At 39.2% G+C, this 26,881-nt stretch overlaps 1 protein-coding gene across 6 annotated transcripts in view; it reads right to left on the reverse strand.

Moving 5' to 3' along the window:
- Positions 1–26,881, reverse strand: part of EHBP1 (EH domain binding protein 1) — a 207,262-nt gene that overhangs the window by 105,838 nt on the left and 74,543 nt on the right. For 4 of the 6 annotated variants that reach the window (XM_064709259.1, XM_064709258.1, XM_064709256.1 and 1 more), the window contains exons 6-10: positions 22,562–22,743; positions 20,919–21,058; positions 15,018–15,122; positions 14,192–14,314; positions 5,888–6,140 (exon numbers count right to left, since the gene is read on the reverse strand). In XM_064709259.1, the coding sequence (XP_064565329.1) occupies positions 5,888–6,140; positions 14,192–14,314; positions 15,018–15,122; positions 20,919–21,058; positions 22,562–22,743 (803 nt within the window). The remainder of the gene's footprint in view (positions 1–5,887; positions 6,141–14,191; positions 14,315–15,017; positions 15,123–20,918; positions 21,059–22,561; positions 22,744–26,881) is intronic. The other 2 variants (XM_064709260.1, XM_064709257.1) reach the window with 1 other exon arrangement.

Here is a 26,881-nt window from a genome sequence, read left to right on the forward strand (position 1 = left end):
TGGGCTGTCCAGTTTTGGAAAGTTTGGCCTCTGTGGGTGCACGTTCAGCCTCAGTGTATTTCAAACTCTGTAGCTTACAGGTGCCACACCATTTTAAGAAAACACCTTAGGTAATGGAACAGAGTAAGAAAACCACATCTGACTTGTACATATCTCTCTGCAGAAACCAGTAGGCATCACCTATTTTGAAAGTGGTTTTTATAACTAAACCTTATTTGAGAATGTTACAGAGTAAATATCTTCCACCAAGTAGATGCAGTCCAAAGAATTATCCTTCACTTGGGTGTTTGTGTTCCAACTCTGCATTTGTACCACCCTAAGTAAATACCTCCACAACCAAATTCTGCCAAATTTTTTGTTAGCTTGATACATCAAGTATCAATCAATCAATAATATATAAAATAATGGCTTCTTCACAGCAGCTTTGTATCCTGCTAAGGATACTTAAGGGAATCTTTTTTGCACTGAACTATTTCATTATTGATACTATTTGCTTTTCACATTTTGCAATCCAAAACTGGACAGTTAGTTATGAAATGGATACATTAATTTATTCTTTTCCAGTCCCTCTTTACCCTGCAACATGTATTTATCACATATCTCAAACTATGATTCCAACAATCTATCTGCATACAGTTATTATATGCAGTGTATCCAACCACAACAAATAACCTCAGTCCCTTGAAGTCCCTTAGAATTCAACTCTGGATGGAAACACTAATGCATTAAATAAAAGTCTACCTGGCTAGATCCATTAACAAATCCCTTTCAGGATCAGAGTCACTATTTTTAAGAGTATACACTATTTTTAAGAACTACAACAGCAGCAATAATCAACTATTCAGTAATAATCAACTATTCATGTTGCTTTCCACACAACATCAAATTTCTCTCCTTCCTTTGTACTCGCAGTATAAAAACATCTTTCAGTCTCTGAAAACAGACAAACTTTAGACTTTATTTTAATGCAATTTACAGTAATCCTGTTTTCACTGGGAAAAAGCAAGCAATTAATAACCCACACCACAGAAATCTACTTTTGAAAGGCAACGTTTACCAAAGCACGTAAGTGAAAATCCGGCACAAAATCTCCAGATCTTTCTAACAATCTGCTGCTTCTGCTCCTTACAGAAAAAGACACCCAACTCCTGAGGCAAAAGGAAAGACTAGCACTAAAATAACTCATTTGTTGACTGAAGGCAACTTCCAGGTGCTCCCACTTTGCTGCCCATCAAGTGCAAAGCCACCAGCACAATCAAAACTAAAGGCAACCAAAGGAACAAGTTAAATGGAAACAGAAGGGCGCTTTCTATGGGAGGCAGTAGGAAAAGGAGGCATTCAGGCTGGAGTGGAGAATGCATCCAGCTGTCAGGAGCTCTAATTTAGCTGACAGCCCAGCTCAGCTGCCTTCAGACACCAGAGAGTTCAAAGGGAGGTGAAAATGAAGATAAAAGAGATAAAGGCTGAAGAACAATGCATTCTATGGGACAGCACAAGGTTTTTATTTAGTTCCACAAGTCAGCCTTTGGCACAGCCAACAGGCACAGCACGTTCGGCAGGAATTTACCTCTGAATTGGAAAGGTGTATTTGTAAGGTGTTAAAATTATTTTGGTGTGAGAAAAAACCCAACACCTTATCAATGAGAGTAAACAGGTCTGGAAGAACTATCTTTTGAATTTTTAAGCTCCAGAACTGCCTGCACTGCAGGTGTCATCCTGAAAAATTGCTCTCTGCACCCACCAGAAGGAAGTGCTAAAAGGACTTCTTCCTCTAGAGAAGAACTTGCTTGAAAGCCAGGCTAAACCCTCACATTTTGGTCACAGAACAGACATGCACATGTGCTACCTTCTACCTTCCTCTCTGCACTACCCTTAATTTGCCTTACAAAAATTGAGCAAGATTTTTGAAAAATAATGTTAATACAGGAAAAAAAAAACAACCAAAATGGTTCCGTCCTGAACAAACTATCAAGTTTGAAGTCATGAGGATCTGATATATGTAGTAGAGTTTGGTCCAACAGCTTCCACATGGCTTAATAGAAATTAAGCATCTGAAAAGTCTGGTTAAAAAGAGCCTTAGCTAGAAAATATTAAAGCACTTTTTTTCTGAAGTCAACCCCATATTTACTGGTTCTGTGAAGTTATTTAATGGTTTCACACAAAATAATTCGTCTAAAGACACACTAGGCTGTCCTCCACAAAATTTAAAGAATTCAGACCTGACAAGATACCTGGCATTAAACTCACTGCCAATGTGGTGGCTTGTGGCTTCTTGTGCAACAGGCAACTTCAGCAGATGGCAACTCGATAGCCTTGCCAATTACACAGCGTAATTCTAAGCCATACAATGATTAACGAGATAAGAAGCCACAGAGCCAAATGATATTGGAAAGCAAGTTTTATTCTGACCAATTTAAAAATTATTTTGATCGGTCTTACTAGTTAGCTGAAAAGAAATTTAAAAATAAACATTTTACTGAGCAGGAAACCCAAAGCTGTCAGCATGGCAGGTTAAAAGGTCAGGCAATTTTGCCAATCACAAGAACTAAGGTTGAAAGCATTATACATTAAGCAGTTGTGAGCTGTGCTATTTTCAAATAATTAACTTCACTAGGTGTGCCATCCTTCACTAACAGGTAGACATTAATGTATAAAATTCAGAAAGACAAAAGCAGAATTTTACACTATTGGTGAAATGTCCAAACTAACAAAATGTGTTCCTTATCTTTAGCTAGGTATGAGAATTTAGCCAGAGGAAGTATGTTTTGAGAGCACAGTTTTGCAGCAGAAAATGCACTGTCTCACCTAAGTCCCTCTGTGCCACGCAATGCCTCACGATGCTTATGCTCGTGACTGTGCTTTGTGTGTGTTATGAAGCATTAGCTCTCTTCACAAACATTAGTCAAATACATTTCAAAGAAGCAAATCACCCCAGGTAAATCCTTCACAGAGGTGCACTGAGGCCAAGTACCTTTTACATGATTACAGTGAGAGTCTGTTACAAAACTGGAGTCAGAGTTCAGCTCTTGGGGCACTTGGTGTAAGCTCCGAGTCCCGAATCAGAACTAGGGATCTGCCAGGGCAGAGTGCCAGGGACAAGGCTCCTGATGCTAACTGCTGAGCCCATGCTCTCAGGACACAGCACTGCATTCCACACAAAAGGTAAGGGGGAAATGCCAAGCAGTACATTAAGCGAACTCCAATTAATAATTAAGACATGGGGGTAAAAATACATTGTATTTCCTGATAATCAATAAATCAGGGGCCTTCCATTTCTTCTGTTTCATGCCTTCCACCTACAGGTTCAAAAGGACACCTGGAGACAGCCCTTGACAAGTGGTAGTCGAAAATGAAAGAGAATTTTTAAAAACTCAAAAAACAAGATGTTATGAGAGAGGTTGAAAATAACATGCAAAGTTTTCTATTCTCATGATATGACTCAGTTGTTCAGCTTTGTCTTGAATACACTGCTCAGGCCAAGTCAACACATCTTAAAATAGACACATAGCAGAAGAAATAACAGGGTCCAGAGACGGGCGGTGGAAATGATTAGAGAGATGAAGAGACTTCTGTATGAAGAGAGATCGAAAAAGTTAGCACTCAGACAAGTGACAAGGAAAGGTGAACATGCTAGAGACAGACAAGACAACAAATGTTTATGACAGGTAAATCCAATATTACTAATTGCTGTTTTGATAAGCCAGCAGAAGAGACAGTATGGGATTGGAAAGGGAATTTATTTACAATCAACAGAAGAAACACATTGCATTAGAGAGCTTGTTTTCTTGTGGAACTCTCTGCCACAAATTGCCACAGAAACCTAGACTTTAGTAGGCTTGGAAGAAGATTACCCACTTATGCAGATAATAAACACATCAATATTCACAGTAGGTAAAAACAATACACACCTAGACATAAACCCTCATGACTGAGGGCACCCAAAAACCACTAACTGGCACTGCCTGCAAAAATTTTGCCTTTGGTGCTCACCAGACCATGCCTTAGCAAAAGGCTAAATTTTTCTACTTAAAAATTTGAAAATTAAGGACACGAGATGTGGCAAAACAGTGTTTGTAGAGGTGATCCAATATTACATGTCCTGTGTTTCTAGACTGGACTTTTATCATTACACTCATTCCTCCAGAGTGTTTCAGTATAAAGATTCAAGGGTGCTCCTTGCTACACCTCTACCCAATGCACTCAACAAATGATCTCCAGGTCCTTTTGTATGATGTATTGCTCCTGTAACTTCAGAGGAAAATGTGGAGAGAAAGACTACCTTGGGGGTCAGGACATAAAAAACTTTTAAATCAACTTTTTACATCTTTTATGAAAGTGTTTACTGACTCTTTATCCTTCCATCTTCCCATGGGACACTGCTTTATCATGAAAATACAGACCAGCTTTATGTTCAAGTAGAATCCACCCATGGATTTATCTTTATCTTTGGGGAAAAAAACAATGAAGCAAATGGAATTAAAACAAGAAGGAGGCAGTTGTTAACCAAGGGCTAAAGTCCAGTACACAGCAAAAGGAAGGGTTACAATCCTGCCACAAGCCCCTTTGGCATAGATATGCTTAGGGTGGAAATGGAAGTAGAAACAGAAAACAGAAAATTCTTCACTTCTCATCCATGTGGCTTTTTCTCTTTCTGCTCCTTTCAATCTTTGCTGTCCTCTATACCTCTATACCTTTGCTGTCCTGTCTCTTGGTGGGTATAAAATGCACATATTTTTATTCCCTACAGACTCTGGTGACCAGGGAATGACCAGGAATGCCTGGTGTAGTTGTCAGTGTGATCACTCTGTGCTCTGAAGACACAGCAACCAGTGCTGCTTGTTCAGGCACTGTCCTGACAAATGGAGCTGGCAGAGGCATCATTCCCAATGCCCTTTATTTTTATTTTCTTTTATTTTTCACAGACCAAACATCAACATTAAATTCATGGCTACAGAGCTTTAAAAGGAAAAAACTGCAGAGCCCTTCATGTTTCTGTTAGAGTGCCTGGGAATCCTTCCATTTCCTAGACCACAGCTACCTACAGAGAAACAGGAAGATGATGATACCATATCTCTGTTAATATTGAAGCAATGCAAATGTCATGCCATGATAAATCTCATTAAATAATGTAAAATTAAATGTTAATTAGAATTGTTGTCTGTAAAATTGCTCAGATGTAATCACCATAAACTGTCTCATGAGTGGTGTGGTTGGTGACTAATGACCACAAACAAGGATTAAGGATGCACCTTCCTACCTCCCATGGAATTGCAAAAAGCTCTCCCTTCCTGATAGTTTCTATACTGTAATACAAGGCAGTCAGTGTGAGTTTATAAAAGTTTTATGTGTGGCCATGCTGAAAGAAACAACCTAGAAACAACCTAAGTAAGTGCATATGGTGTTATTGTTCCCATTTATATTCAGTTTATGAGATTCTCAAAAATGTGCTATGCACATTGCAAAATGCTTTTCCTTTTTACATACTGCATCAAGATAAAACAAACTCCCTGTTATCATTGGCAAAAATTATTATTTTTTGTAGTAAAAATAATGGCAAAAAGGAGAGGAAGGCCCAAGGCCTTGCTCCTTTGATTTCTGGCTCATTCGCAATTGTCAGGGCATGAAATGTCAGAAAGGTCCCAGACTTGTTCCCTATCAAGTTGTTTGCTATCAATAAGGCAAAGGAAAGTTCCTCACTGATCATGTTCAGATGAATAGCATGACCTGGGGGTATGGTATTTCCTGCTGCTGAGCTGCCCAACGATGAGTCTGTCCTAAGGAGGTGATTAAGGATCACCATGGTTCAACCCAATAGACCTCAAGATTAAGCCAGGGATCCCACTACTAATGCCTGCAAAGCTGCTGAAAGATGGAGAATCATACTTACTCATCCAGCTCTTCCTCCTCAGCTTTAGAGGTATCTGCATAGAGGTATTTGCTCATATCCACCGGTCTGATGTTTTTCCTTTTTGCAGGTTGTGGAGGAGAATCTCTTACAATTCCAGGTGCTTCAGGTGGGTGATCTGGCTCATCAAATGGGTTTAAGTACTCTGGGGCATCTTCATCCTTGAAGGGATTGTAACTGTCACCATAGAAACTTTCATCTGGCTTTGAAGATGAAGCTCTTTCAGGGTGGAGTTCTACCAAATAACAACAACAAAAAAGAAAATTAAACAGATATACAAATTAAAAATTTGAAACCATTTTATCAGATCTTTATATTTCAAAGGCATATGAAAAGGTCTGCTTCTTAACTCTCAATACATGAAGTTATAGCCTAAGGTGAATTTTCATGCTTGTTTATTCCAAAATAGGTCTTTCAAAAGGTCTTTCAATTTAGACTATATTGATTGAATAGGCTTCATTTTCTCACTTAGAGCTCCTGCAACATCAGTTGTTAGTTTTCTTATTTGTCATATAAATGGCATCACAACAGATACAAAAACATTTTCACAAACTATTTGCCAATTTGTGTCCTAACAAAATGTTCCTAATTATTTATTTGAGGTTTGAATAAATACAAAAGACATTCTATATTTTATAATAATACTGGATTTTAAAATGGTGATAGTAAGTAGGTGGCCTTTTAATTTCTTAAAATTACTGAACTAAAAATCAGCTATTAAGTATGACCAGTAATTACATATCAAAACACATGTGCCCCTGTTAACAATACATAATCTCACTGTATAAATGGATTTAAATTAACCCTAAAGAGACAGATAATCAAATCACTCATCTTTTATTTGGATTGTACAACAAAAAGTTGTACAAGCTGGAGCTGCATGCTGTTCTCTGTGTAATGTCCTTTCTGCAGTGTCTGTTATTCTACACTGAATGGCTTCTGCATACTGAATAATGCCAATTCCCATACAGCAATACAACATTTGTAACAAAGACAAACAGGTAATGTTAATTTTACCGTTCTTGCAGCATCAAATAATCAGTAGCTCTGTTCAATACCAGATGTGATATTCTTTCAAAATCCACACAAATAGGAACTTCAATACAGCATCATTAAAACCTAACTTTCAATAACCATATCCATGTTATTCTTAACAACAAGTGTGTGCTTTTCAGAGGTATGGTTACTAAACTGGACTAAACATACTTCTAAGGTCAACAGAGCAACTCTAAAAGTTATTTGTGACAAGAGTCTAAAAAATAAAAAGATGGACTTCTAAGTGGATTTTTCACTGAAGAAATACTTGGGAAGATGAAGTCTCTAGTCACACAATGAACAAAGGGAAGCACTGTGCTTAGGTGAGCCTGGATGGATGAGGTACCAAAGCTGCTAATCCTGGCAAATTGTTAGAAAATGTGAGAGTTCCCTACCCTGCCAGCAAACATCCAGCTCACCCTGAACCCAGCCATTAGCACAGCCCAAGGTGATGGAAAGCCCTACCCCATCCAGTGTGACCAGCTCCAACTTACAGTGTGAACCAGAGCCATTCCTAGCTGGATAAGAATATGATCCCTGACTTCACCTCTCTGTGCACTGGACTAGTCACTGGATCAGGGCAAAGGCTCAGAGCAGGAAAGGCTTTAGCTCAGGGCTACAGAGATCCACCTGCAGCCTGTGGAGGAGACCCATGCTGGAACATGACCACACAGACAAACAACTGCAGGAAAATTCAGGGTGTGTGTTTGCAGTATGTCAGCTGTAGTGCACGTGTTCACTCCTACAACAGAGTAAATGCTTATCCCTTAAGAAAAGGGGATAAACTACTGGGAACTTATGCTGGGAGAAAGTGCAGTTACTGCACAGCAGTCTGTGTATTAACCTAGGTTATGGGTGATGTGATCATAAGCCCACATCCTTTGAAGAAAGCTGTTTCAGAGAAAGCCACAGTGAAATAGCATTGAAGATCTATAGCTTAACTGAAAAGGGAAAAGAAAGTATTCAAGGCAGAAATTCTTTAAAGCATAAATATGATCAAATCAAGCAAGAATCCCTCAGAGTACTATAGATGAAACAGAGCAGAGCCCAATATCTAAAATGTATCTGTTCATTTATTTTAAGCTAAACTAGAAAAGTGGTTCCATATAGACATAGGTCATTCTAGTCTCCAGCGCAGGTAGCCAAGGCCAACAAAAGCTTCACTCTGCTTGCCCTGAGATGTTCCTCAGTGTGGGTATTTGCAGCTGAGCTGACTCCTTGACACTCAAAGCTTACACATCCAAACTGTTTTTAAAGTCAGGGGAGTCAAATCCCACACTCACTGTATATATATATATATATATATATACACAATATATACATGCTGTATATATTGTACACAGCATGCCTTGAAGCTCATGGTAGTCAGAATACTACTCAAATATGACCCACACATTTGGTGATTTGATGAACTAGAGCAAGCAGGAGTGCTCTGGAGATGTGTCCTCAGAAGACAGTTCCATACACAAAGCAAAAATAACTAATGAAATGCAGAAAAAAAAGGACTAATACCTTGTTCAAATAGTGTGGTTTATTGACAAAGCTTTAACCAAACTTTTTACTATTTTAAACTTTGCTCAAATATTAGAATATTTTATCAAGAAAGTGGACAACCACAAACAGCTGCTTCTGCAATTCCATATGATGGATCATTGCACCTGCACATGAATCTGTTGATAAATACACATTATCATATCTGAGGGAAACCTTCTGGTAACACACAAGAAGGAAAGTCAGTAATACATCATGAAGCTAAAAACACTCAGGGAAACAATCTCTTAAAACTACGTTGTAAGCTTTTATTTTTAATTTGCTTTTAAGTGTCTCCTGGAAACAATGAGTTAAATGCTTGTTTAAATCTGATACATTTTAAGGGGCAATGCAAATGGTTTTTGCAATTCTTTCTATTTCAACACTGGATCAAGTGCTGTAACCCGAACTATGACAAAATTCTTTCTCTTTTTCATAGGCTCAACAGGAACTACACGTTTGGCCTTACACACACAGTGTTATGTATAAGTGCTCAGACACCTCTGGCTTGTTATTAACTAAAATATTTCACAAAATCCTACACACATGCTGAAATTTAAAAAGCTTCTAAAAATATCCTTCTCATGACACTTTTAGAGGCAGAATTTTGTAGAGGCTCAGCTAAAACCCACTTAACTTGGCTACTCATTCTCTCTACTCTTGCCATCCAGGATACCATTTTCCTCCCCCTTCTGCTTCCTTCAATGTTCCCACAGGGACAGAGGGTTCCCACAAGGGTCCCCATCTGAACCCAATTAGGTTCTCTCCCATGAAGTCTCTGAAATGCTTTAGAACAACTTTTGTATCAAATGTTGGTCATCACAAGCTTCTCAGTAACAAATTAAGTTGTTGTGATGATGACTCAACAGCACTGCTCTTAAAGTGACACCCACTGTCACCTGTCACTTTTCTGTAACAGACTCGTTTTCTCAAAGAGCTAATGATGCTGAGAAGTGCACTTTGGCAGACTAAACATATAACAGCTTAGAAGGGGTCTATTTCCCTCTTGAAGCTGCTTTTACATTCAGAAAGCAGCAGAGATTCCTTTGCTTTCCCCATATCATTCATCACAGCTCCACAAGGACTCCAGTCTCTACATTGATATAAATTTAAAAAAAATAGTAAAAGATGCTTGCAGTTTGGCACGTTAAGGGTCAAACACAAAATAATTTTGCATGATTAAGTAATAAAGCCACAGGGGTAGGAGTGACAACAAGAGAGGTAGAAGTATTACTCCAGCAGAAGCACCAGCTGCTCTTGTGCCAGATTCTGGAAACATTACTTGCCCTGACTCCACTGAGAAAGACTGTTTGTGATAATAATCACTCTGGCACTACCTATCTGCACAATCAGCCAGAGCATCTCCAGAAATCACCCTGCCCTTCAACCCACTTGCCTTTTGTAACACAAACACATTGTGACACATCCCTTAAAACCAAACAAAACCTCCACCAAAACATGGCACGTAGCACTTTCCCCTTGGCAGAGGATGAAAGCAGCAGCCACATGTGAAAGGTGCTGGGTTACGCCATGGGCTGCAGGCACACGGGCACCAGGGGATGGGAGCACCCAACACACAGCACCAAGCAAAGCTGCAACTGCCCAGTGCTTCTAGAAAGAGTAAAGACTGGCATCCCCATTCACCACTGGTGATTTGCTGATCCTTTTATTCACACACTCACAACACACTGCTTTTCGTGAAGAAATAGAAGGGACAGAGGCACCATTTTCCTCTCAATTGGTTCCTGTGCTGCTCTGCATGTAGGAGTACCCTGGAATGATTTGGGGTTTGCTGCTGCATTGTAACACTGTTCATTTCCAGAGTAAAACATGCTGCAGGGAGCTCAGAAGTCCACACACAAGGTGATGAAATACACTGCTTAAGTAAATGGTGGTCTAAATGACAGGGGGTACCAGCAGAGAGTTACCCTCATGTTTCATGTGTGCTGTATAGGTCATACACAACTTAAAATTTTGTATTCCCTACCAAATTAAAAAAAAAAATCTGGAGTGATGAAAGAATGTTGTAGTTTTCTACTTTCATTTGTTGTACATGTTGACTTCCCCAAGTACGTATTTTGCACAGAAATTAACTGATTTTATAATTCTGTTGCACTGTGACTAAAATCCAAAAGGCTGTCCTCATATGATTATGCAAAGGTAATCTAGTATAAAGCTGTAGAGATATAGGGTTCAAAAAGATTATTTTTGATTTTCCCAGATTTCTAATGTCTAGCTGACCTAGGAGGCACAGAGGGAATAAGCCTCAAATTGACATGTCAACCAAGAAACACATCTGAAGATTTTTTTGAGGTGACTTGTTGATATGCACATTCACTCTGCTGTATGTGTAAAATCACTGACACTGAGGACTTTTTAAACCCCAGCAGCATCCAGAGCCAGCTTGCTGATGACCCTCTGCCATGCACCACACCTACAGCATGCACTCACACCTCTAGTTTCTCTCCACCCCACATTCCCAGGGTTAAGTGATTATGGGATTAGGAAGATAGAGGGAAAGTAGCTGGTTTGTGAACAGGCACAAGAAATATCTGTCTAGGAAACAAGTATCTACTGGCAAGTAATCCTCCTTTCTCTATGAGTGACTGTCAACACATACATATTCATACTCTGGGTAACTCTGAGCACAAACTTTACAGGCTTGATAGGAATATCCTTGGAATATCCCTGCCAAATAGCAAATCATGCCTCCTCACATCTGATGGCAAAGTACTCAGGAAAGGAGGCTCCAGCTGGCTGCTCTGCACGTCTTGGGGAAATTAAGTAACAAATTCTAGAGAAGAATCGGAACTTTCGCAAAGTCTAAGTTCCAGATTATGACTTGTCCAGATAAAAAGATAAAGAGACTAACATGTAAGTGAACAGAAAAATACTTCATCCCTGCACACATAAAAAGTTAATCTCTTGATTTAAGCAGATCACAAGACAAGTGAAACAGGTAATGTGACTCTTTAAGCCTGTAGGAGAAAGCCTGCCTTAAACTCCTGAACCTCTGTCATTCTCTCGAGCTTCTGGGGTGGCCACCAAAAAGGTTACATTCACTTCAGGATGCAAAAGCAAACAAGCAGGCACAGTCTATAAGAGCTTCCTAGAAGTAGATAGCAATATTAAAAGTTTCACTGAAGTCTCAGAATAGAAGAATTATGAGTGAATAATGGGACACAAACAGGGCAGCCTTCAGTAGCTGGGCAAAAGGATAAGAACAGCTACAATATTGCGTAGCTTTAAAATGCATTTCAAAACAAAGGGAAACCTCTCCAAAATGGTAAAGTCTAGATGCTCCCCATGTAGAGACACTGATTCAATTAGCCATAAAAATACACAGCAGATTCTGCTGTTGCTGAAGACCAAAACCATGTTCTCTAATTTGTCTCAGCATCATTTTTTCTCCTCCTCAACTTTCTGCGGAGAAAGAGAACTGGAGGAAAGGCACATGTCAAGAAGGCCAAGCAAGGTAATGGGAACACAACCAGCTCCCATTATAGGGACAAGACAGTGGAAGAACCAGTGATTCTCAGAGGTGTCTGAGGTAAAAAGAAGAATCCCTCAGAAGCCAATCATCATAATATAAAAGCTTTAAAAATGCCACACCAGATGTCCAACTCTGTCTGACAGCCTGGGAATCATTCTTTCAGCTGATCTTCCAGATCTTTCAGCCTGGTTTAGTGCTCCAGGAAGACATTGTCACATAAGCCTTACAGAAGGTCCACTCCTCCCAAATAAAAAACACCTTATGACATAGTAGGAAGAATCTAGTGACACCCTGTTTATCCCAAACACTGTCCTGTTACGGTATGTTGACTGCTGCATGACAGTGACTGTGTGTGGGAGTAACACTTGGTATTCACACACCCAACAACTCAGCATTGCTGCCCACAGCTGGAAATGGGACCCAAAAGTGATCACAGAGACTGTCCTAAGCACACAGAACAGACCCAGAGATATGGAAAAGTGTCCACACCTCTGACTGAAGATGACTGTGAAGGCAGACGTCACCAAAAGAACCACAATCAACTGAAAAAACCATGCCCCTGATAGGCTGAGAGTGTTTTAGGAACATAAGCAAGCTGATGTCTTGGATGCAGGCTGCTCACAGTGAGCTTGTCACGAGTTATCGAGCTACACCAGTACTAAGAAACACCACCAGCTGTTTCTCTCTGTCCTCAAGATGAGAGAAAGTCACTGTATTTTGGGGCCAGAACACCCACTGCTTTCTTCCAGAGTGAGTTCTCTCTGGAAAGGAAAGCTGGGTTTGGAAAAAGCAGTTTAGGTAGGATAGGACTTGTACAGCTTACTCCATGGAGAAGGGAGCTCTTCTTTCTAAAGCAGAGAAGGAGGAAAGGAATATAGACCATGACTCTTAGAGCAAGTTATTTATGGACTACCAGAGAAGTTTACATTCCCACTTACTCTGCTTCCTTCCATGATCCTAAGGGATCACTGTCAAGGAACAGACAGGAAATAAAGCCAAAGATTAAGAACTTAATCCATATATATTGGCATCTACAAAGCTGAAATAACTCACTTCTGCAGCTCTAGAAAAACCTGACAACTTTATAGGAAGGAGAAGGTGCCCAGGATAGTGGCTTTATGGCTTCAGTTGCCAAATACAGAAAATAGTGCAACGTCCCTGTTTCAGAAATACAAGCTGTGAGTCACACCACAGCCAAAGTGACAGGACTTGATCTCCACCCACATCATTCCCTGCGGACTCTGAAGGCAGAAAAACTGCTGTGAGTAAACATTCAGCTTGTCCAAAGAAAGTGAGTGACCACAGGGGAAACCTGCAGCTTGGAAATCCATTCTCTTTGACCTGACCTTAGAAATCCCCCGGCTGCACCCCAGGCTGCTCCTGCTCAGTGTGGTTCTTCTCCATTGCCATTACAGAGTGACTTGGTATTTTCTGTAGGAAGAGAAGTCTTGGAGCTTTGAAGAGGAAAGGCTGAGTACAGCTTCAAACATGGGAATCAACTATGAATTGGCCTTTTGAGCTAGAAGTGATACACCCAGCAGATGGGAGCCTGCATATCTGGGCATGGAGTTGAGGACAGAAAAGATGTTTGCTGTCCTGGTGCTCCCTTCTGGCCTTATGGCCGAAATCTTATCAGATTAAAAATTTACAGGGGTTGTACATCTCACCCAAATGGAACAAGAATGGGCATGTCAGTCTGGAAAGGGGATTAGCACCTAGCATGTGGTGCAAGGCACAGTGCCAGAAGGCTTAACTGAGGAAGCTATAAAAGCAAAAAAAAAAAAAAGGAAGAATAAAAGAGAGAAAATTAAATTGTAATAATGAAGATTAGTGCTAACCAAGAATAGCTGAGATGCAGTGAAGATTGCAGTGAAGGAAATTATGATATAAACCATCACCCACGTGGAACAGGGCTGTCTGACAGAATGTGTTGCTCATTCATACCACATAAGGTGAGTACTAGTAACACACCTGAGAGGTCTAAAAGTCTCTGCTTCAGCTGGTAGCCCCCAGTGGCAAATATGAATGTGCCTCAATACAAAGGATGTGACTCCAAGAATAAAATAATTTTCTAGTAGCAACTGGATCATTGCTCTTGTTACCTCAGTGCTATATTAAATAAGCATTTAATCAATTAAAATTTTTCATTTATAGCCCTACAGAAATAAAAATTATGTTTCACAAAGCATTAGCAAGTAGTGATGAATTATGCAAAACAAATTCATTACCTTCTACATCAGGGTCTCCAAATGGATTTAATTCTGCTGTGTCAGGATCTCCAAAAGGGTTCGTGCTGGAGTTGGCCGGGTCTTGCTCCCCTTCATCCAGAAAATTAAGCTTATTGATAAGCTCTACGAACAAATGGGAATATTGTTTTAAAATAGATACAAACTGTTCATCCAACATATCTGGAGCTCAAAAAGCTCCGTGTCAACAGTCCCTCGAAACACGGCACCAGGGTATGGCACGAACTGCACGACTAAGTTAACACAGTCCAGTAAGTACATCAACAAAGGGAAAAAAAAAAGTGAAATGAATGAAACTTCTATTTGCTGATCAGAACATTATGTAACAGAAATGACTTCTAAAAAAGCCTTCTCTTTCCTTCGTTAAATAAATGTTGTGGAACATCTAACGAGCTAAATACGGTGATTTTGATTGTTCACATACACGCTAACTATCGGCAGGAAATTTTAATTTTTGGATGTAACGTGCACATAAAAGCAGAGAGAGGACATTTTGTCACTTTAGAAAGGTCAAGTATTACTGATTATACAACTACTGTTTTAAGCTTAGGGTCTGGTGGTTCCTCTTTCTTTTTTTTTGTAATTTTTTTTCTTTCTTGTTCATTATCAGATGACAACGGAGCTGTAGCAGAGACAGGCTCTTTCTCTATCATGTTGTTACCTGTTGGATGCACTACAAATTACTGAGAGTCATGCTGGGTGGAAGCACAGAGATAAAACTGACAGCTGAATACAGGCAGGAGTCAAAAGGTAATGGGTCACAGTAAATACAATCAGAAACAGAAAGAAAGGATGAAAGCTCATAGACCTTCAGAGGAACTGGCTGATTTAGCTGAAGGCATATTTGCTCGCTTTATGCAGTCATCTTGATCTTCATCTAAGCTGCTCAGAGCATTCAACTGGTTTACAATTTCTGTAAATAGAAGCCAGTCAAGACAAACGTAAGGCAAGGGCATTTAATGAAACAGAAGTGGAACGAAGACTGTTACCAGAAAGAGAGCGAGCAAGGGAGAGAGGGTAAAAGAATATATTTAGAACGAGTCCTTACAATTATATAACTACAGCAAACCACCTGTGTAGGTGCTTCAAGGATAATTTAACATGAAACCCAGTTAACAAGACATAAACAAAACCTAGCCAGGTTATGGTGTCAGCAACAACAGTTAGTTTTATGAGGATGAGTATTATGCACAATCAGTTGAAAATTTAGATAGGTGTACTTGATATAATTTAAAGATTTTTTTTTCTGCTCATGAAGAAAACCTGAATATGAAAACATTGTTGATCAACACAAATCATCCCCAGAACAAATTACCTCCCTCCCAAACCCTTAATGTTACAGCAAACTAACCCATCTACGACAAGATGAATTTACCTAAATAGTTCTAAAATACATGATCAGTATTGTGGCAAGAGAATGCAAACTGAACATAGGTATCACCTGAATTTTCATTGTCATGCTATGTAAGTAACACTTTGCTGTTTGTTAGAATCCTATTTCACCTTCTATCCATACTGGAGAGCTCTAAATTGCCATGAACTAGTAATTTTTAAAATGTGTTAAATGTTTAATTTTAGTCAAGATGGGGATGACCCCTTAATTCTGGAAGGAAAGAAGCAAAAAACAACTGAGCGGCTTCTAGCCCAAGGGGGAAAATTCCTCTCGCTCCCCCCTAACGCAGTCCCATCCACAGCATCTGACAAATGGAGCTTCTTCAGTAATGGGGATTGAGCCTGGGGCATCTCTGAGAGGCCTGAGCGTTGGTTTCTGTGGAGAGGGGACAGCCTTCCTCAGCCTTCCACATGACAAACAGGCAAGAGAAACCTGTGCAGGACAGATGATCCTGCTTGTAAGAATACCACTGCCCCACTGACAGCCTTTTTCATCTCCTGTCCTTTCCCCATGAAATAAATGGATGATGCCTTCTGGTATCACCAGCAAAGGTAAAGCTTCATGCCAGTCATTCTTTTATTTCCTTTAAACTTTAATTTCTTGTGTAACAATAACACTCTCAATAACACTTTTCATTTACTGCTGTTTTGAACTTGACTTTTTCTCATCTGGCTTTTGTTTGGGAAAGGAAAATTTGTCTTTATTCAATGAACTAGTTTAAGGGAGCAAGATACCAAACTGAGGCAAAAGTTGAGTAGTATTCTGACTGTCCCAACTCATGTTGGTGCTTATGGCTGCCCAGAACTTCCTAGTCAAGGGGGCTTTTTCATGCTTTTTCATAGCTGACACACTGACACCCCTCCTGATTTCATGTCTTTACAGACAGCACAAAGAAACTGAAGCCCAAAGCAGACCAGAACCTGGAAATACTTCTGTCACATGGATAAAAACGTCTTTGGCAAATTTAAACTGCTTTGCAAAGACATGCCAATCTGCAAATTACCAAGGAAAATCACCTACTCTGCCAATTGGGCATCGTAAATGCTGACAGTGACAAACCCCAAGCAGGATTCCTCTGTAATGTATCTCCCTCCTGATCTTGACCTTAAAGCATAAATCTGCTTAGATGGTTTTACATGTATATCTGTCTACATGGAGTTAACTTAATCATCCTCACTTCCTTATTTTTAGCTCCAACAGACAAGATTAATATCCTAAAAAATAACACCAAAACTGTCCCAAAACTTCGTTTTCTCAGTATAAAGCCATACATACACCTGAGAAATCGACATAATATAATACTGTCCTCTGGGAATTCTTAGGATTCAAGAGAGACAATGGAACATACCTTCCTGTACTCAAATAAAACAGAGCTGACCTCATAAAACAGCAGTACTAACGAATTAGTAGTTAAAACCAGGCTCAGATGCTGACATGATTTACAATTTATTATGTCAGCATGTGGAAAAAAAAACCCCAAAACAATTATAATTCAGTTTTTATTGTCAGAAAATAACAAATTAAGTTCAGAGCTTTAAAAAGAGAGAGTTCTTTGATGTGGTCTGAATCACCTGGTCTTATCTGCCAACCTAAACACCCATACGTACTACAATGTTTCTCATTACAATATTAAATGGTTTATGTCATATTTTGGAGTATGGAAATGGTAGGTTGGAGATTTATATCCTATATTATCTTTTATAAATCTCATTATCTACAAACACACATTAGCTTGTTCTACAAGTATGTCACATAAATCACTGCTTTGGTTTTTGGGGTTTTTTTCATTCTTCTCCCTTTCTTTTTTCTTTTTCTTTTTCTTTTTTTTTTTTTTTCCAAGCAGCTTGGCGATCCTGACAAAGAAAAAGAGTAAATGTACCAGAAGTTGCCAGGAGAGGTATGGTTTTACAAATTGCAAAAAAAGGGTTACGCATATTGTTACCCAGAAGCTTGCTCTTTAAACGTGCTGGGATTCAGGCTCCTGCAATAGCACATGGGCACGTTCCTGACTCCATGTGGTGCCCCAGGACAGACACTGTGCTCCTGGGCAGATGGAGCAGAAGGCAGCTATTAACCCCAGCAGGAGGCTCTAAGTAGGAATTAAAACATTAAGAGAAGTACATTTATTACTACCCTGTTTGTGAGTTATGAGGCACATTTTCTTCAGGTATGAGATGTGTTCCACTGAAGACTAAGGACAGGATAATTCAGGGAGGTTTAAATCCATATATATTGACAGTGTAGAAACTAAACATTTTAAATTTAATTCATGGCAACAAACAATTTTCAACTTCACACAGAACAGTTGGGGGAGATACGGCTTTTACACATGAAACATTTCAACAAGAAATACTGGGAAGGAAGAGGGGGAAAGCCTGAGATGGAGTGAGATTTCTCCAAGTGAAAGCAGTGCTTGGAATGGAAAACATCTTTCAGTCTGGTCAGTTGTATGGCAGCAGTTCCATGCTGACCACCCCAAATTCCACTGCTTTTGAGGTCAGTCAGTATTGCACCACCTACTTCATAGCTGAAGAAACAGAGGCACAGATACCTACTCCAAGTTAGGCAACCCATCAAGGAAGAGAAGCAGCATTTCCTAACTCACCTGCACCATCTAGAGCCCCACACAGCAGATCTCCCTTGCTCTCCCAGCAGTGGATATATATGTTCATCTATGAAACTGCAACTTTGGCACAACGAAAAAGAACCCGCACAAACAAAAACCAATAAAAATTGCTGTACTGCAAAAAGGAGCAGTGTCTGATAAAAGCCTTGCAGCGCCTCTTGCAGCTGTGCCTTGGGAGCAAATACCATTTCAGACATCAAGTCAGCAGGGAGAAAATCTGGAGTCCAAAGAAGGAAAACAATCCTTCCCTCCTTGCGACTCATTGCAAGGCCAATTAGAAACATTAACTGTGTGCTGCTCCCATCATTTCCAGGAGGTGTTGGAGGCAATATCCCCGTTTTACAGCTGGGAAAACAGGCACACTGAGGTGAGGGATTTGCCACGGGGCACTCTGAGTCAGTGAGGCATTCCAGCTCCTCAGCTGCCAACACCCAGCACAGCACAAGAGGAGAAAATGTTGGTAGCAGCAAGCTTTCAAAAGGGTTATGTAACTTCCTCAATTAACTTTATGGTATTTTGTGAACACAGCTTTTGAAAGAATTCTTTGCTACATCAGTTTTGTTACATTTCCTTCTTTCTAAATTTTTTCCTGCTTTTCTACAATGATTCCTACCTCTTTCTCCCTTGCTTCCTCAGCTCTTCTAGCTTTCCCCATTCATTATATTTATTGCAGGAGTCACTGCAATTGCCAATGAAATCAATCTTGAACACATGTTGAAACAGATACTTTACATCTTCTTTATTAATGTTTACTTACTGCCCTATGTTTTATGTTCTCCCATTTGCTTGGGAAATTGCATGCACTCATTCCCCTTCACCATCCCTCTCCTTCTCAAAGGTGGGAAAAGCTGGCCAGGCTTGTAAAGCAACTCAGCTGTTGTAACCAACATAAGAAGAAAAATTCCAAGGCTGACCTTCCTCATGTCATGATACAAAAAAAATCAATCCAACACTCCCATCTTGTATGGTTAGAAAACAGTATCAGAGCAGGCTGAGAAAGGCACAGAAATTGTGTATTCCAGAAGTATTTATTGCTTCTGCCTTTCATGGAGGTATTGTTAGTTTTGAACAGATAATTTTGGCCTTTGCAAAAGCAGATGGAAAAGCTGAAATGACTCTAAAATAGCTTGTGTTGCACATCAGACAGCTCACCCTTGCCATCTATCTCCAAAGATGTTCACTCCATACCCAAAGGATAGTAGACAGCCTAGTCTAACCTAGATAAGACTTTTGCTTGTTTAGGAATCATTTGCAGCCTTGTTGAGTGCTGCAAAATCAAGTGTTGAGAAGCAAGATCAGATGCTTTTCACCTGCTGCCCTTCTGCATCTGGGTTTTCTGTAGTCCTCAGTGCAGTACCCAGGCAGATCCTAATAAAACCCTTGTGCACTGGAGTTTCTATAGACTGAACATTACCCCTCCTTAGTTTGGCCTTCTCTGTGACTACCCAATGGCCTGGTGAACATGTCAGGTTTTGGTTTATGTTGTGATCTGATTTATTCTGGTTACACTGGGAAAGAAGTAAACCCTGCAGAATGATTTCAGTGTGACCAGACTGGTATATCTCTGCTCCCCAACCAAGAATACATTATCCTGGTTTCTCAGATACCTCACTCCACACTTTCCAGTATGCTCTGTGCCAGGCACATACAGCATAACTAGAGATTTGGCCAGGGTAAAAAATGTTTAATTGAATATGTAAAGCATACAGAAAACATATTTGCATCCTTTCACAACACTAAATGTAACTAGGTAATAAATGCTTCAGGCTGAACCTTTTGATTGCAACGAAAGCTCAAAAAGAAGTGATGAAAGTAATGTTTCATAACACTGAACCAATGTTCCTCTGAATTTTCAAGAACAGATTTGACAATTCACTTCTCCACTCGAGATGCTCTTCCCCCACTTTGGAGAAGGTTCCCTTTATTTCAGACATTTTGCAAGAGCACTGGAAGTTATGAAGTCTGGCACCAGAAGTTAATTTTCTTTTCCTGATTCATTACACAAAGAGTTCCTACAGAACCCATCTGGAGCAATACTACACACTGATCTCTACCAACAATTTAACATCATCTCATCCTGATCTGACTTGCCTCGATTAGTTCAGCTATCCTGAACACACTAAGCATTTTCATCAGCAATTCAAATGTGGTTACACTATCTCACTTCAAACAACTTCACTATCAAATTCATTAAAGTCCTTTAACAGCCTCCCAGTTTCTTTTCCATGAGACACCCCCACCCAAAAGACAGCAATATGCAGCCTGGAATTGCCATGTTATTAAACAGAACCTCAGCACTTGTCCATGGCACAACTCATTTCGCAGTTATTCTCATAAAGTGCCTTCATTATTTCACTTGAGCCTCTCCTCCTGTCTTCTCGCTCACTGACCCTTTCCCTCTGCTTTTGCTGCTCCTCTGCTCATGCTGGTTCTTTGCTTCCCTAAAATGCTACCTACTTAATGCATTCTCTCCCAAAAACAGGACACACACACACAAATCAAGGCTCTTGGATTCACAAGTAATAAACTTCATTGAGTTATGGATGGGTTCCTGTTCAATCAAGCTATCCTAAATATTGTTGTGGTTATTAGGATTTTTTTTAAGTGAAATAAAAATATAGCATAAGGATAAAAGAAAGGGACAATAAGCAAAGGAAACTATATTTTACAATGCCTGTGGCAAAACCAACCTGTAATTTTTGCAGCCTTTTCCTCTTGATTCACTCTGTTTTCTTCATCTTCTTCATTGTCTTCCTCAAAATCATCTAGGTTACCAATATCAGCTTGTTTCATACTCATCAAACTAGCCAGGCTTTGCATGTCTTCATCCCTAAATAACAAACATGACACCAGGCATTAAAATGCAGATTGTTAATACCACATCTGATATTACTACATTCTTTAAAATTCTTTAAACATTTTGATGTTTTCTTCAGGGAGGTCTATGATATCAGATCTGATCTTGAATATGGTGAAAAAACAAAATTAATACAACTCATAAATATATATCAATTTCTGAAGGGAAAGTTTTTAATTAACAGAACTGTAAAGGGTAAAAAAATACTGCTTTGCATCAAGAGTTAACTTAACAACTGCTTCCTAAAATTTTAAACCAGCCCAGAAAGGCTGGCAAATGCTTGTTGCCTGGTCTGCTTTGGTTAAAGTGAAAATGCTTGGCCAGACCTACTGCCCACATGCTGTGTGCAATGCCTACATTCATTCATAACTCCTGATGGTGTTATAGGATTAAAATCCCTTCTATAAATATCTGAAATCATTAACAAGATTAAAAAAAAGGCAGTGTCTATTTACACATACTGGAAACCAGTGCTTTCACAAAGAGCAGCTTTTTTCAGATGCCTTGTTCAGGGTGCTATGAAAGCCCTGTCAATAACTTACAACCTAGTGTGGCCACATTTCTTTTCACAGAGAAAAGCAAGGCACAACTTCCTAACGATATTTCTGTGATTCACATTCTCTGAACCTCAGAGAAAGAAAAAACAACTCTTATCTCATTTACTGCTCCTGTGTTTTAGAACAAGTAAAATGCATTGAAGAAAATTGTTTACCTGAAGAAAATTAATAATTGAATTCTAGTGCAAGTGTTTTGATTCATTAACCAATTAAATCCATGTGTGTGTTTGGACTATCAGCTAACAGTCATGAAATTCTATACAGTTAAGTGCTTGTGCAAATTTAGTTTAGATGTAATATAGTATAGAATGGCATGGTATAGTAATGTAATTAATTAACTTTCTAATATCCATGAAGTCAGATGCATCATTTCCTCCCCTTCGTCGCAGTTACCTGCTTTCTAATACTCTAGAACCAAGTGAGTGAGTCAAGGGAGAGGTAATCAGCGCCCAAGAGAACTCTTCCCACAGGATGTTCTTGTGCTCAACCCAAAATCTTAACTCTAACTCCACCCTCCCTCACCTTCCAACTGGCTTTGTCCTTATTGCATTTGTGAAATATTAGTGGGCTCCCTTGAAATCTGCCAAGGGTATTGTTGGATGAGGACATACATGAACATAAACACACACTCCCACTAATTTCAGACCTGTAGATGCATTTAAGCTGTTGTTACTTAAAATGTCTGTAAGAGTAGAGTACAAGCCATTTGCCTCTGAAGAACACAAGGCTGAAATCAGAGTAAGAAACAACTTTTACTCGGTTAAGAAACCAAGTATGGCAGGAATGATAGGTATGCTGAAGGATGCTCTCAAATTCCACCATTCTATACAGAAAGAGCTCTTTATCCAAAGGATTCTTTGAAAAGCAACACAAAGCAGGCTATCTGGTTTAAAAAACCCCCAACAAACAAACAACTTACGTGGCTTTTCCTTCCCTCAGGAAAATACAAGATAAGGAGAACTGTAGTGTGGCAGCTACCACTTTCTTAGACAAAGGCTTGAATTTTAACCTGACATCTGTCTGTGTAGGCATGGGGCTGGCATATTGCTTCATGTTGATGCTGCTGGTGGCAAGCGCTTTTCTACGTCCAGAAGGAGATTCCTGAAAGCAAAAGAAAAACAAAGATAATGTGAAAGGTTCTGTTACACTAAAACCTGCATGTGCACAAAACAAAAAATGCACTTATTAAATCTGTAGGGGTTACTTTGGTTGTGTGGTTTGGTTTTGTTTTTGTTTTGTTTTTTTTTTCAAAAAATCACTATGGCCCTGTCGAGCGACAGAAACTAATTTCTTAACACTTTCTTAGTGCAATTGGAAAAAAAAAAAAGGTTGTCCACTGTGATTAGTGGTGCTCCATTACAAGATCTAGGGTGTCTTTAATAGCTTGAGCTTGAACCAGATCCACAGCCCCCATCCAGTTAAACTGCTGGGAATATATTCTCATTTCTTTTCACAGCAAATTGGACATGCTCTGTCCAAACACAGCTGGTTCTGGAGTGGAACTTCCAGCCTATGGAAGACATAGGTTTGGACCATGCATGTATTTCTTTGAGGTCATCTAGTTTGTGTTTCATGCTCAAACAGAATACCTGAATATTTTTCAGAGCAGCAGTTCTTCTCATTAGTGGTGTACATGCACTACCAAGAGCAAAAGGTTCCTGAAACTAAAATTGACAATACTTCCAAAAATATTGATAAAAATTTTGAAAGAAAAAAATAAAGAGCAAAATAGATAAAAGCCAAATTTTTATTTGAAAAGCCAAAGGTGTATTTCAATATAAAAATGTTGCTCATGGCTTAACAATCCAGATAAATTAATCTAAAATGCATCTAAGAATCGACTCTCTTGTTTTATCTAGTATCAGGATTGTCAGGAAAGGAATGATTATATGTAAAAAAGCTCTAGTAACAAAAAATAAAACAAAAAAGCCCTGCTATTAATTCTTTTGAAAAATCTTCCCACAATAGGACATTTTACTGCAGTTGACAATTTGTGTTGAATAAAGAATACTAATTCAATCAAAACATTCAAGCATCCTTTTTCAAAGTACTTGACATTTCTGCCCAGTAGAATAAGTCAGAATGTAATATGTCATCCCCAAAGAATACCTTGTTTAAAAAACTAGCCTTATCTGACAGATTATGCACAGCAATATTATACAGAACTATTAGTGCATGTAGATACCTTATGAATGAATTTCAAAAATGCATCAAACACTTGAGAAGGATTTAGGCCCTCTCAGAAGAAATACTTAAGAATATGCAAATACTCTCAGCTGAATTAAGTTGAACAGATGCGACTCTCACAAACAATACGAGTGCTTCTTCCCCGGCTGCAGTTGTCAATCAAAGAGCAAGATTAAGGTCCAAGGTTCTGACAATGTGTAAAATGGAAAGTACAATCAGGGAGTTTCCATTATTACACAGATATGAACAGCAATAATCTGTTATTGTATCATGCCTTTAGAATAACTAACATTACAACTCGTTATACGGAATGCAAGGTTTACTGCAGCGCCTGTTCAGGCATCTACACCCAACAGAATCTTAGACAACTCATCTTGGAAGATTTTGAATAGTTGATGTTGACAGTAAGATGTTGATCTTAGCAAGATCAACAGATCTCAGAGCAAATCATGAATGTGGGTGCTTGCTTGAAGCCTTGCAGATGAATCATTCACCAGCCACACCATGCCTGTCTTCTGACATGCTCTTCTCAGTCCAACAGAAAAATCGCTTTTCGGCAGCTGTGAATATCCCAAATCCAACAAAGATCTGGATTTATTTCCTTGTGTAGCTACAAATGCCTTCTCAGTGCTTGCTCACTCGTTGGATGCAGCCAATGCCATGAGAAAACACAGAGATCTCCCACTAAGTCACTTAGGGAACACCAATATGCTTCAGTGACTCCAAAAAACAGGGATACCTGGGGGCAGAGCTACTTTCTCTTGTTACAAACACACCATCTTATCTGCTAAGTCAGGTGCATGTTGTCTTTATCAAAGTGATTTTTCTAAAAAAGTCAAAGCAAACAAGATAAGCCAACCCTATCTCCAATTTAGTGGTGGTTCTGAAGTGAAGACAAAGCACACAACACTGAACTTGCAAGCATGCAAAAGCCAGACACAGATAGCAAGGCAGAAGAATTTTGAAATTATGTGAAATTGCATTTTCACTTAGTATCTACTTATTGCACAAATGATCATCTTGTCATTTGCACCTTCAGATTATCTGGATTGGAAAGTGAATAAGAAACAAGAATAAGGAAGAGACCAAGTTCTCCCAGTGAAGATGATCATCAGCAATTCCCAATGGAATCTTCTGGTGTTAGCTGATGTAGAGGAAAAGGCAGACAAGAATGCAGGCAGCAGGGTGCCAGGACAAAGGGAAGAAGCCAGCCATGAGCAGGAAGATTCTCCTATCACTACATATCCTGATGTGCTGTGAAGAACAAGATACTCTTGGCAATCGAGTTCAGTCTCCCTAAGAAATTAAATTTCACATTTTTGTGGGCCAAAGACAGAAGTTGACTTTTCAAGTTCCAAATGCTTACAAAAGTCCAAATCTGTAATATTATCATACACAAAAACCCCCAACCAAAATCCCCAAACCCAAATAAAATAGACTGTGCCTGATATTTCAAGTCTTATTTTGCTTCATATGTAAGTTTAAGTATATCCTCCTACTTTTCCAGAAAGTGAAGTCTGTTGGAAGTTTTGCAATGTTTTCTCCTTTTGAGCTTTACAGGTTTAGCCTTACATGGTTTTAGCTACGTAAGTAGATGGGAAAAATGTTTTGTATGTTACAAGAAAATTCTCAAACTGCTTAGGTCCATGACTGATTCACAACGGATTGTGTTTTCTACTCTGACACACAACCAGCTTCTAAAAAACTGTCTTTAAATGTTAGAGCATGCTAATAATCACTTCTTGCAAAGATTGTAGCATTTTCTTCCTAAAAATCTACATGATTCCTGTAGTAGAAATTTGAGTGAAACCGAGAAACTGAGACATTTTTTTGCAGAAGGATGAACAATTCTTAAACTAGCAGGGATCAAATAATCCAAGAATGGAGTAGACAGCAAACCTACAAAGCAGAGTGGACAGAAACAGCTGAGCAGTAGGCTTGAATGAGTTATTCCAAAGAGAAGCCCACTTTGGTAGGATACTGAGTAAATAATATCCATTTAAGGGCAAAAGTCTGATCTGGTGTTTACTTCTGTCTCATATGAGCATGTGGAAAGTCAAGCAGGAATCCCAGTGCAAATGTTTTAATTGCTCAACTTTCCTGCTTTTGCCTATATAATCAAAGTTTAAACTGTGTAAGGCTCTGTTATGCCTCCAGGTGTTTTACATTCATGTGACTGCCAGGGTTGCCACATCCTGTTTTGTGAAAGGGTGGCATGAAAAGTCAATTTTGAAGTCACAAGAGAGAAACAATTCAGTGCAATAATAAAGAGAAGTGAGAAAATACAACACTTAACAGTGAAGATGGAATGCATTCTGCAAGAAAACAGCAATTTTGAAACCCTTTACTCTTAAGAACGGCAATGCATTATGCAAATAAAATCAGCCATGATATCTGAATGTCACAGAAAGACAGAAGATAACATACAATGCCAGTAAAATACCTCTATGCTATCTTTCAGCTCAAACATCCTACTGAGACCGAGAATGGGCACTGCTGGATGACTCATAAGAGAATGCATGGAGCATTGGCTAACAACTATTTTTTGTTGTTTCATATTTGTTACTGTATGGTTCTAGCAAGTGAAACAGCTCACTGGAAAAAAATAAAATGTGTGATTGTCCTAGAAATCATGAATAAATTATTTTAATTATTTAAAATATAACTATTTAGTATGTTAGCAGAAACTACAGCAGGCCTATCTTCTTGCATAACAGAATAATGGCTGTGTTGGGTCAACTGAAGGCTATGAGAAATCTGTATGTTATTTTAGAAGTACATTGTTTGCCAGAGTGATCATTTTAGTTCACTTAAGAAGAGTATAATCTGCACATAAATAACAATACTTTTCTATCTTTCTCTCCTGTGTTGGGGAAATTTCTGCTTTTGTATTCTACACTTTTCTCTCACAAGCAGCTTCACTTTTCTTGACAGTCTCCTCCTCCTATTGCCCACAGTCCTCAAAATGCCTCAAACATACACCATTTTTTGGGTGAAATAACCCCATCTGGGCAGTGCATCAAGCTGTATCAGCTGTTCCCAGCTGGCAAGG

Source organism: Zonotrichia leucophrys, chromosome 3 (assembly GCF_028769735.1).
Source record: "Zonotrichia leucophrys gambelii isolate GWCS_2022_RI chromosome 3, RI_Zleu_2.0, whole genome shotgun sequence".
NCBI classification, from domain to species: domain Eukaryota; kingdom Metazoa; phylum Chordata; class Aves; order Passeriformes; family Passerellidae; genus Zonotrichia; species Zonotrichia leucophrys.